Source organism: Pan troglodytes, chromosome 1 (assembly GCF_028858775.2).
Source record: "Pan troglodytes isolate AG18354 chromosome 1, NHGRI_mPanTro3-v2.0_pri, whole genome shotgun sequence".
NCBI lineage: Eukaryota > Metazoa > Chordata > Mammalia > Primates > Hominidae > Pan > Pan troglodytes.
The window spans coordinates 82192919-82205809 of NC_072398.2; the positions used below are offsets into that span (position 1 = coordinate 82192919).

A 12891-nucleotide genomic window follows, 5' to 3' on the forward strand; every position below is an offset into this window, starting at 1 on the left:
TAAATAAAATTATTTCTGCTAATCATTGCTTCCACACAAGGATTATGGATCTAACCTCTGGGAGAAAGTGCCACTAAAAAGTGTGTGCTGAGATTCATTAATTTTTTTTCTAAGTAATGCCACAATTTGAGATGAATGTGGACTGCCCAGTATATTCTCATATAGAAAATCAGTGTACCTGCAAATGGGTGTGTGGGTGACTTCTGTTTTTAGTGCTTGGACTACAATTAGAGTGCTATGGAATTTTATATTTTAATCTTCCATGTAAATAGCTTGCGTGGGAGGGTTTTGTCCGCAGCCAGGGTAACATGGCCAGACACTATACAGCAGGGTTTTCTCTGAATTTACATGCAGTCATATGGTTTCTTTATGGTGTTTGCCCCACTTTGGGAACAGGGAATGTTGGAGTTAGGTCACTAGCTTACATCCCATTGAAAAGTCCTTAATAGCTGGAATATAGGACCATGCTGTGCAGACCATACAACCCATGGCATAGCTAAAGCAGTTCTTACTCTGGGCTTTCCTTCCTTGTTTTTCTCACCTGTCTCTTCTCACTACCTCTCTTCTTAGACTCTAGAGAGGCAAGATGCCCAAATATGGTTAAGCTTCCATCAGACTACATGGTTCCAGCCCTGGCACTGCTAAATTTTTCCTGGGCAAGTTATGAAACCCCTCTGACCCGAAATTTTCTCAAACATAAAATGTGGCTGATAACAGTACTGTTTTAGGTGGTTCTGAGGAACAAATGTCCATGTAAAGCATTTAGCACAGTACCTAGCACAATTTCAGTGCCCAGTAAGTACTGACTAATTACCATTATTTTTCAGTACCCATCCCATCATTCCCTTCTCTCTTTCGTTTTTTCCTCTTTCTCTTATCTGTAAATTAGGCCCACTGGTATCTATCACTCTTGGGGCTGGTATTGGGCTAGACTGATACTTAAGTGATATGGGGCTTAAATAGCCTTTGTCTCTGACAATATGAGTGATAGAGATGTAAGAGATGTTCTCTCTCCTGCTTTAGTTTTGTTTTTTATTAAGCCCTGAAAATAACAGCTGCTTGTAACCACATCGCAGCAGGTCAAATTAATCATGTCTAAAACACAGTATTCCTTCTCCTAAAAGGAAAATGCTAAAGAAATGAAATGGAACCATAATTAAAAATCCACATAGTTTGAATTTTGTTTTGTACTACTATGTATATGGTCTAGAAATTAATATTAGCTCTTATACAAAACTCAGTTTAAGGAACTTTTGCACTATCTCCTAGGCAACTCAAAGCTTTCAGGCCAACTTTGTCAAGGTCCTTGAGGTTTGAGTATCTGTAAGTTACCTGTGCTCTCACAAAGTGAAGGTGGGATCCTCAGATGCTAGAGTGACGCATGTCCTCAATCTAGAAAGTGGTCTTTTTTTAGTGTGAATACGCTCCTCCAATGGAACGCAAAAGCGCTGAGAAGATGAGCGCTAAGTGGAGCTGTAAGAGGTCAAAAGATAGGAAGCAGAAGTTAACAAATGACTAAAAATAGACTGTAATGGAATTTTGTTGTTGACCTTTAGGTCCTCCATTCCAGTGGCGCCATCTGATAAAGGGGATCACAGATATGGTCCCATATGTATAAATATAGATCGTTATTTCTGGGTGATTTCAAAAAGAGTTGTTATAATTGGAAACCCTATTTTCTACTTGGTAAAATAAATGGAGGCCTCCTTCTCCTGATATTTTCCTTTTTCAGCTCACCTTCTTGTGCTTTTCTCAACAGTTCGCAAAGGTTACCGGATCCAGGCTGACAAAGAGAGAGACTCCATGAAGGTCCTGTACTATGTTGAGAAGGAGCTGGCTCAGTTTGATCCAGCCAGAAGGATGAGAGGCAGATGTGAGCATCTGTTAGTTTTCTGTGATCTGTGCATTATGCAGGAGTTAGTGTGTAAAGGGGATTTGGGGGTCACCAAACTTGGGCAGCCCTGAGCTTGCAGGCTTAGAATTAGCAGGGGTGCTGGTGACACTACTGAAGAAAGTAGCTCTCAGTACACAGAGGGGAAAAAAAGGTCTTCTGGTGTGACGAGTAGAGCAATTCGGTAGCATCTTGGTTTATGTTGGTTTTCTCCATGGGGCAGTCAGTATTTCTGGGGCTGTGTTATCCATGCCCCATGGATAGAACCAACATTCTTTGAATATAGTTTATTCAAACTTTCTTTGAATAAAGAACCAACTTTCTTTGAATATATTTTAAAAGGAATAGAAGGGAAAGACTATTTTAATAAAGCATTCCAAATAGTCTTTCCCTTCTACTCCCTTTAAAATATATTCAAAGTAATGTCTTAAGATGTGGAAGCTTAAGTATCAGTTTTTTCCAACGTGAAGGGTGCTAGCCTTGGATAATACAACCACCAACTCGCTGCATGGAGGCCTCCTGAAAGTGAAAGAACAAGTCTGGCACGTGAATCTGGAAAAAAGAGGTTGTTGCTCCTTGAAGATGCCAAACAACAGAGATTAAGGGGCAAGCAAAGAGGCTGATCCTCTTGTCAAAAGAACTTTTTGAATACTAAGTCTGAGGTGGCCGGGCCCCAACCCTTAACTCACCCCCAGCCCTTGGATACTCTGCAACTGACACAGCTGATTCTTGGGGTGGATTCCAACTTATGTATCATGGGAGGTAACACCGGGCAGGTCCCACATGGACAGGCTCATTATCAGAGGGTGCTGGTGGGTGTGGAAGTGAGGTCATTATGCTGTCTCTTTACCCTCCTCTTCTTGGAACTAACGAGAGACTTGACGGAATTGTTGGGGAAACAGTCCCAGACTAGAGGAGCTTTATTCAGATTAAGGACAACATATTCCACCCAGTTTGCAATTCTAAATTCATCCTGTCTGCGTTGTATCCATTGCTGTATCCTCCCACCACACCGACTATAAAAAGACCATTTCCAGATTGGAATGTCAGGAATGCAGATGTCACTGCACTTGACAAGCTAGTTGTAACAATGTTGTCATGGATCCCTGTAAGGGGCCAGAGACAGAGTGAGTCAGGGACCACAGAGGAGTCTGTGCAGGAAATTTGCGAATCTCACAGCTCAGAGAAAAAGTTAACAGCTAAGGTTAAAACTAAAGGAAGAATTCTGGTTTAGGTGATGTCTCCTGTCTCTCTACTTGATTAAAATGGTCTCTAGGGGCTTAATGGTCATAAGGTAATGGACTCTTAAGAGTCAAAGGGGGTCTTAGAGATGGCCTAGGTTAACCTTTGTAGTGTGCAGGTGAGGAAACAGAAGCCTAGGGATGCGGTGAAACAATTAGGACCAGATTCCAGCTCTTCTGATTCCCAGTCCTGTGGTCTTTCCAGAAGAAACTCTTGGGCAAACTGTGGATGGCTCCATGGCTGTAATGTGGATGGCTCCATGGCTCCATTCTGTTCAGAGACCACAGCCTTCTAGCTAGTAGGACTTTAGAATGCCAGAGCTGGAAGGGACTCTGAGGTTGTTGAATCCGTCCCCTTCACTAAGGTAGAAAGGGAAAGTAACAAGCACCAGTACTCAGTGCCAGTGCCAGAACTGGAACCCTGATCTCCTGGAACCTGCAAGTTAATATTATAACAACTGCATAGAGATAAAGTAGGAATACTGTTTACTTTGAGAAGTCCTGTTCCTGAAGAACATAGTAAACCATGGGCTGGATCATGGAACTGGGCAATCTTGAAATCTCATTATAAAATGGATCTCATGGTTTCAGGTTGGGGCAGGAGAGTAACAGATTCTGTAAGAATTGAGTTTGAGGTCCAGGCTCATGAATTTGCTAGCCAGTATGGTCCTCATTTGCTTTGCCCTTCTAAATGGTGGGGGTTGTTTAGGGGATGTTTTTAGTCTGGGAAGTTCTAGTATAGGGCTCAGCAAACTATATCTCCCGGGCCAAATATATTTCACTTCCTTTTTTTTTGAGACAAGGTCTTGCTCTGTCACCCAGGCTGGAGTGCAGTGGCGCAAACACAGCTCACTGCAGCCTCGACTTCCTGGGCTCAAGGGATCCTTCCACCTCAGCCTCCCCAGTAGCTGGGACCACAGGCATGTGCCACCATGCACAACTAATTTTTTAATTTTTTATAAAGATGAAGATCTTGCCATGTTTCCCAGGCTGGTCTCAAACTCCTGGGCTCAAGCAATCCTCCCTCATTGGTCTCACAAAGTGCTGGGATTATGGGCATGAGCCACCATGCCCAGCCCCACTTCCTATTTTTATAAATAAAGGTTTATTGGAATATAGCCATGCCAATTCACTTATGTTGCATTTATGACTGCTTTCATGCTACAGTGGCAGAATTGAATATTTGTGCCAGTATGGCTTGCAAAACCTAAAATATTTACTCTCTGGCCCTTTACAAAACGAAGTTTGCTTACCCCTATCCTAGAGTTACATTGTGGATGTCTGTGAGATGGGGGCAGGTCGATGTTTGTGTTCAACTTGGCAGAAATTTTAGCACAATATACAACTTAGACAATCCATCACTGTGAATAGTGAAACATAGATCGTCCTCATTATCTAGATAAATAAAAAAAGTCAAGTATTCCCTGAAGTTTAAGGAAAGTTCTGAGCCAACAATGCTATTTTTCAGTAGGGTCATTTGGTGCATTTTAAAGGCCTCTTCTGTGTGATCCCTGGGATACTGGAATTCATGGGGATCATGAGAAAGGGAAAGTTCTAGATTTTATTAATCAATAGTATCTGAGTTATTTTCCTTAAAATAGGCATAGTCCCTTCTTCTTAGATGGAAGAAAAGGTTAAAAATTAAATTATAATTAAAAATCAACTGATTGCATGATAAAATTGAATGGCATTCGTGGTAAACGCTCTGCCCCTGGTGAAACAGAACTAGGAGGCTGTGTTGGGAGACCCTCCCTCATCTTTGTGCAAAAATCCCCTGTTCCTCCAAGGACTCTTGGGGATAGCGAGGGGGGAAAGTAGAGGGAATCTGAGGCACATATTTCCACATCTTATCTTGGCCCACCTCTCACTCAACAGCTAGGCCTGAAATTTGGTAAATGTTGTTTTTGATAATATTTTGAAGTTCTAATTAAAGGACTTTAGAAAACCAATGGATTCAGTTACATTGCAAATAGATTCAGTAGATTTATTTTTTAAGTACAATGAAATTCAATACATTTCAAAGTTTTATAAATAAATAGTTGAGTTTTTGCTTATTTTTTCCTTTCCAGACTGTGATTCTGGTCCTTGTTCACAAGTGCTTTTGCAAAAAGCTACTTAGGCCACTTTAGGAAATTAGAAAGCTGTGACTAGATACCCCCATTTGTATTTTTGGGCTGGGGCCAGAGTATAAGTAGAGGCCCACAGGTATAAGTACAGCACACCCTCCTCTTCTTTCCATACTTCCAAAATGCTGGCCTAGCCACTCATGGACACATACCCCTGGAAAACTTTTTTGGGAGAGGGGAAGAGGTCTGCCCAAGTGCTGGAAGTAGGCTTGGTGCTACTTGAGCAGGATCTTCCAGGTTCCTAAATGAGCATGGGCTAAGGCAGGGGGTATATGGATACTAGGTACAGATTTCCCCTTGACTATTCAACTATTCTGTGGACTTCCTGCTCTGTGGGGAGGGGCACAGCCAAAGGAGGCCAGAATGCAGTGCCTCTACAGCATATGGCAGTATTGGCTCTGAAGGTCCATCTTAGGACTGGGCCAGCAGTAAGGAAGATGCTGTGATCTATGGCTTCTGTCTCTCTTTTTCTGTTTTTGGCTTAACATGTCTAGGATCAACACAGCTCATCACAGAATTATAAAGGAAGAAGAAAACATTTGAACAAGGATGATGATGTACTAGGAGGAGGCCAGCAACAGAGATCCTGAGTTCTGGAAAGCCTGCCTTAGGTGCAACAATAACAAACTTGTTCTCCTATTCCAAGAACAGAGCATGTAGGAACCTCCCTCTCTGTAAGCAAGTAGGCTTCAAACTGGAGCCAATTCCTGCTGAGCTAAGAATACAAACACCACTAGTTCAGGTTTACAACCCACCCTGGACAGGAATGAGGCAGGAGTTTCCTGGAGCCTAGGGTCTCAGCCCTTAACAGGATTCTCTTCCTGTCTAAAACAGAGTAACACAAAAAGCTCTATCATGCCTGATTTTGTCCCTGCAGATAACAACACCATCTCAGAACTCAGCTCCCTACATGAGGAGGACAGCAATTTCCGCCAGTCTTTCCATCAGATGAGAAGCAAGCAGTTCCCTGTGTCTGGGGACTTGGAGAGCAATCCTGACTATTGGTCAGGTGTCATGGGAGGCAGCAGTGGGGCAAGCCGCGGGCCCTCAGCCATGGAGTATAACAAAGAGGATCGAGAGAGCTTCAGGCACAGGTGATGGCTGTGAGGGGCAGGTCTGGTCGGTGTGAGGGGGCAGGAGCTGGAAGGCAGGGTAGATCGGAGGCAAGGAAGATGCCATCCAGTAGCATCTCTGTCTCCCATTCCAGGTTATCCTGACACATCTCTCTTTCTACAGGATATTGAACATCTCACATTTGTCAAGACAGGGAACACTTGTGACAACATGTGTAGAAGTAATTATTCAAGACCTTTGAAATGGGTCCCCTAGACCCTTTAATGAACATTAATATATCTCTGCCCTTCTCATATATTTTATCCTATAACCTCTAAAAAATCCCACCCATCATCTCCATCTTTTTTTTGTTTTTTTCGGTAGAGACAGGGTTTTGCCACGTTGACAGACTGGTCTTGAACTCCTGAGCTCAAGCGATCCACCCACCTTGGCCTCCCAAAGTGCTGGGATTACAGGCATGAGCCATCATGCCTGGCCATCTCCCTCATTTTTGATCATTTAGTATATGAAAGGTAAAATGCCAAACACTTCTCTTACATTTAATTCTCATAACGCTAAAGGGCAGCTACTATTAATGCCCCTATTTTAAGCTGGGAAAATGGAAACTTCTAGGTGCTAAGGCACTTACCCAGGTGATGTGGCCTCCCACAACAATTGTGGGAGGCTAAGATTTGCTATTCCCCCTAAATAGCACCTTCACCACTCATCTGTCCTTTACCTTAAAAGACAGTGAACATTGCCTTTCCCTTACAAATTGCAAGTGTCCTTCTCCCCTCCTGCCCCAGTAGGTAACTTGGCCCTTGGCTCTGAGGGAAGAAAAGGCCTCTCTGTGTGTCACCACACATTACAGGGACTCCTGGGACCATAACTGTGTGTACTGACACCTGCGCTGGCCTTGAGGGTGGAGACGTGTGGCTGTCAACCAGAGGTCACAACATAATGACCAGAAGGCAGCCCCACAGTGGGTCAGTATTCCATAGGATACAGAATATGTTCTATCCACACAACCCCATTTTGATGCGTGGCACACGAGTGGAATAGACTCGGTTGCCCCTACTTGACGTTCTGGGGTGTGAGAGGAGCCTGGAATGCTTCATCCAGCCTGGAGCGGAGCTGAGGCTCAGGCCGAGGTCTCCTGAGCGTGGCCCCAGGACACGATGGGTGCTCTTGGGAGCCCTACCTCGAGCTCCAGGGAGCCCTACCTCGAGCTCCAGGGAGGGACCGGCCGTCTGACCCCCTCCTTCTCTGCCCGCAGCCAGCCGCGCTCCAAGTCCGAGATGCTGTCGCGGAAGAACTTCGCCACGGGGGTGCCGGCCGTTTCCATGGACGAGCTGGCGGCCTTCGCTGACTCCTACGGCCAGCGGCCCCGCCGGGCCGACGGCAACAGTCACGAGGCGCGGGGCGGGAGCCGCTTCGAGCGCTCGGAGTCGCGGGCGCACAGCGGCTTCTACCAGGACGACTCCTTGGAGGAGTACTACGGTCAGCGCAGCCGCAGCCGTGAGCCCCTGACCGATGCTGACCGCGGCTGGGCCTTCAGCCCCGCGCGCCGCAGACCCGCCGAGGACGCGCACCTGCCGCGGCTGGTGAGCCGCACGCCAGGCACCGCACCCAAATACGACCACTCGTACCTGGGCAGCGCGCGGGAGCGCCAGGCGCGGCCCGAGGGCGCCAGCCGCGGTGGCAGCCTGGAGACGCCATCCAAGCGGAGCGCGCAGCTCGGCCCGCGCAGCGCCTCCTACTACGCTTGGTCGCCGCCCGGCACCTACAAGGCCGGCTCGTCGCAGGACGACCAGGAGGACGCGTCCGACGACGCGCTGCCGCCCTACAGCGAGCTGGAGCTGACCCGCGGCCCGTCCTACCGCGGCCGCGACCTGCCCTACCACAGCAACTCGGAGAAGAAGAGGAAAAAGGAGCCCGCCAAGAAAACCGTGAGACTGCGTCTGCCTCCCCTCCTCCGAGGGGACTGAGCGGGAGCCTCCAGGCAGGGCGGGCAGTGTCGCTGTCTGGGGGCCGGGGAGGTGGCGAGGCGTGAGGGTCCTTCCCGGAGAGGCCGCAGGGGCCTGCCTGGGCGAGTTCGTCCGCGGATGCTAGGCCAGGGGCTTTTTCAGCCTCACTCTGTCCAAGGCCAGATGAAGGAAGGAAGCAAGGGCTGGGAGAGGTGAAAAACAGGCAGAAAGTTGAAGGCGTGTACATGGTTTTACAGGGATCATTAGGTATTTAACCAACTCAGAAGCCTTTAGCATCAGGGATCCCAGGAGCCATCACCACCACCGGCCTTTAGTGGGCTTCTGAGGTCTGTGTGCAGAATCTTCAATGCATCCTTCTATGTGCATTCCTCCCCAGCCCTGCTTGGGGCGAGGGTTTGTAACTTGCATCCGATTTCCAAGAATCCACATCCCAGAGAAGGCTAAGAGCCACTGCTGTTTGCAAACGACAACTCATGTCTGTCCTCTTTTGACGTTTTATTGAGTGTAAACTGCATTGTGCCCGTATATGTGAAGGAAATCCTTTGGTCCCTACCCAGTTCATTGTCTCTTTTGTAAGTGGTCTTATATAGACTTCATTATTTTCAAAATGCCAAGAGCTGCCTACTCCATCCCACAGCCCCAAAATGGGAGCCCTGGACCTCAGAGAAATGTTGGGGGACAGTCACAAATGTCCGCTGTGGGGTACCAAGGGCCTCTGACCCCCATGCTTTGGAGATCACTCTCCAAGCACAACTGCTTCTCCCCCTTCGCAATTACCCTGCCTCCCCACCATTCCGTTTTTTATGAATCCAAGCTGGACGTTTTCTTTCGTGTTTAGTATGGGGAGAAGGAATATAAACAGAAAAAGGTTTTGACACAATTATTAACCCTTCCAAAGGAATTCAGTGTATTTTATTTTTCCTTAAATAAAAAAATGCAATAACCAAAGTACTATGAGTAGGGAAGAAACTTTCAGGCGATTTCAGGTTTATGGAATACCAACCACACTTGCTGTTGTGGAGCTCTAAACATAGTAGTTATCCTAAAGGGGGTGAGAAGTTATTCTGTGACCATGGAACTAAGCCTATCAGATGTACGCTGGCTTTAGCCTCTACTGAGGCTTAGGATCAACCATCACAGGTCTAATGAAAGGTTCTGAGAATCAGGGGTGCCTGGCACTGAACGGGTTGTGGACTCTGCCCAGAGAACCATCTGTTATTCGTTGTTTTCTTTAACTAGCATGTGGCTTAATGTTGGGCTCTTTCTGCTCTTTCCTAGAATGACTTTCCAACCAGGATGTCCCTTGTGGTCTGATGTTGTCAACATTTCTCTGGATAATGAGAAATCAGACATGGACTACGGGGACAAGACATAAATCCAAGAACCAGCAGGCCCAGGACCTTCTCTGGCCATCACCTTGGAAGATTTGCTGATCTCTGCTTTGGCAAGGGATGGCAGGCAGCCTTTAAGGGAGGCTGATTTCAAACCTCTGTGCCCATCTAACTAGTTTGAGAAGCTTACCAAGAAAGCAAGAATGTGTGAGAACATTCCTACATACAGAGTTTCTCAACTATAGCGTTTATCCTGCCCAGCCTCCTCCCTTAACAGAACCAGGACTCCATTTGCAATTCTGAAAGAGAGTTAGCTCTGGACTGCTAAACTCCAGAAATTGCCTATGCCTACAATATGCTTTTCTATACCTCCTGTGCTATACTTAGAGACAGAAGAATTTATTACTACTATTAGAAGGCCTTCTTCTGACAAGGGAAGATAGCTTCAAGTCAAAATATACCTTTTATCCCCATCACTTTCCAGTCACTAGTCAATGACTGTTGTTACACTAAAATCAAAAGGCCTTTGGTGAGCTCAGTGACAGTGACCTCTGGGACAATCACAGAAATGACTTCACTGCTGTTCTGAATGACAATTCTTAAGTGGCTAGGACAAAGCAAAAGCGAGTATACCTTTTTGAAAAGCTGTCTAAGTGGTATTTCCTTTTCCATTCTGAGAACGTAAACTGCTTTTTCCTTTTCTGCTGCACATGTCAATATCTGAGTCTTAGACATTAAGGGCTCTTCTCTTCCTCCCCTCTCCTGGACTTCCCACAGGTTGGTGCCACACACAGAGCCCTGCCTCCCTCTGCACTCTGATTAGATTGTCATTGAATGCCTTGTGATAAATGCTTAAAATATACACATGAAAGAGAAGAGGGAGGAAAGAGGAGAAAGCAGTAATGCATATAGAAAAGAATGAGAAGGAATTTAAAAGGGAAATAACATCATCTCATTATATTTTGAATGTGGACCATTTCACCCACAAACTTCACTCAGTCTTTTCTGGTTTTGTGCTTCACTTGCCGTTAATTGTTTCTGCCATCCCAGTTCTGCCATTCTAGGACATGGGGGATGTGGAACATACAGCATTTGGCCTGACTAGACTGCCACTATGGCTGCTTTCAAGAGATTAGAGATACTGCTTTCTCAGGAAGGAGTACTTCCTATTCCCACCCTTGCCTAAATGATAGATTTTGCCTAAATCCCAAAGCTAGATCTCTGGATTTTATCGTTTGTGTAGATAGCAAAAATGGCCACAAACTCTTTCCTTCTCATCAAGAGGTGCCATCTTTTTTCCAACCCCTTGAATCTGGAGTTGGCTATGTGATTTGATTTAGCCAGTAGCCCAACAAATGTGACACAAGCAGAGACTTGAAAAGTTCTTGTGCATGGGGCTTGTCCTCTTTTGCTGCTCTTGGGAACCTTGCAACTACCATCAGGTGAACAAGCCTGGACTATCCTGCTGCATGACAAAACAAAAGGGCCCAGTTACCCCTGTCACCCTATCTGACAGCCCGTCAACTTCCAGCTGATGCAGACATGGGTGAGTCCAGGTGATACCAATAGAAGAACTGCCTAGCTGAACCCAGCCCAAATTTCTGATTCCTACTCGAGGCATGAGAAGTTGATGCATTCTTTACGTTCATTTCTCTTTAAGAACAAACCTGACTCGTTCTTGTCTGAATGTTCATCCCTGAACCTCTTACTCCATCCAAACTTGTGTTTCTCATAGCCTCCACTATTGTTGACAGATTTTTATCAAAGCTTTTCACCCTGCACTCTTGTGGAGTGGAGGATAATGCTTGACTTTGCTATCCCTTAATCCAGCAGTGGTTTCTTCCCTGTCTGTGGATCCGTGGACAACCTCTGAAGATCTCTTCTTTACCATCTTTTTGGTCTTCTCCAGAGCCACCCGACTGGAGCTAGACCCTATTCTCAAAGTACCATTCCTCTAGTATCCATTTGTACTTCATGACATTTCCAAAAAAAGTCCTATGTTTGCAATGAAATAAGAAAGTGGCTGGGTGAGGGTCAGAGGGATGAGCTGGTATGTGTCATTGCTTGGAGAATTGACCTACCAAAGGACTTCCGTGTTGCTTTGGCCAGTCCCAGAGAAATCGGGAGAACAGTTGAACCCAGTGCTGGCACTTCCAAGGGCTGGAAGACACAAGCCATAACCCTGGTGCTGAGTTTTAGACTTGCTGGTGTCCCTGGCCTCTGAAAGCCTAGGTCTAGCCTGTCTGTTTGGACCCCAGTTCAGATGGAAAAGATGATAAAAAACATTTCTTAGTCACCAGCTTTGGATTTCAACTTGCTCAGGCAATTTTGGAGAATATTGGGTAGCTGTGGTAGCTATTATCGCTTTATACTGAGCACTGTGTCAGGCTTTTCACCACCAAAGAGCCTCATAGCACCAGCTTCAGAGACCAAAAATAATGTTTTTTTTAAAGCTACAGACGTATGATTTTGGTGAAGGTTGAGGGTAGCAATGGGAAAGAATTAAAGAATTATTAAAATTGGAAACCTGCAATTCCAAAGACAACAAAACTACAGATAGACTGAAAAGTACAAAGAAGATAGCAGGCTACTGAATTAACCTTGGGAGTTGGGACCAGGTTGTCCTTTGTAGAACTGGATAAATCATTCAGACTTCCAGGCTTTCAGTAGAGAGAAAAAGCAGTTGTTTCTGGGTATATGGACAGGAGTTAAGGCTGAGTTGACAAGTCAAAACTTCTTGTCCTCAGCACCCCTGACTTTCCTCTATGTGTCCTTTTGTTTATTCTCCCTTGAATAGTGTGTCCTGAATAGGAAATGGTTATATTTGTTAGCTTCTTTCCTAGGTCTTATTGGGGTACAAAGTAAATCTTGTGTAAGACATAATCTCTGTCCACTAGGACCCCGTAATTTAATAGGGGAAATAAGACATGCTCAAGAAAGGAGATTTTATACATAGAGTATGAAATAGTGCTATGGATAAATTATAATAAAACCAGAGATTTAGTTTTTTTAAAAACTTAAATGAGAATACTTTGATATTAAAGTGTTGTATGTGTTTGTCCATCATCTTATTTAAACATAGACTCGGTGATCTGAAAAGCCAATACTCAAAAGTCTGAACTGAAAAGAGGTGAATTAGGATCAGGAAAGGGTGAGCAGCAGGGGTCCCAGAGGGATGATGCATAAGCTGCTGTGCTTGCCTGTGAGTCACTACTGAGTCAGGAACACGCTGGAGGAGGGAGTGTGGATGCAGGTGGCAGG

At 45.5% G+C, this 12891-nt stretch overlaps 1 protein-coding gene across 7 annotated transcripts in view; it reads left to right on the forward strand.

Moving 5' to 3' along the window:
• The window catches only part of ILDR2 (immunoglobulin like domain containing receptor 2), a 59126-nt gene extending 46474 nt beyond the window's left edge, over positions 1-12652 (forward strand). For all 7 annotated transcript variants that reach the window (XM_054655352.2, XM_054655387.2, XM_513968.9 and 4 more), the window contains 4 exons: positions 1760-1873; positions 6136-6352; positions 7588-8260; positions 9578-12652. In XM_054655352.2, coding sequence (XP_054511327.1) covers positions 1760-1873; positions 6136-6352; positions 7588-8260; positions 9578-9613 — 1040 coding nt within the window. In that variant the 3' untranslated portion in view covers positions 9614-12652. The remainder of the gene's footprint in view (positions 1-1759; positions 1874-6135; positions 6353-7587; positions 8261-9577) is intronic.
• The last annotated feature ends 239 nt before the right edge of the window (positions 12653-12891 follow it).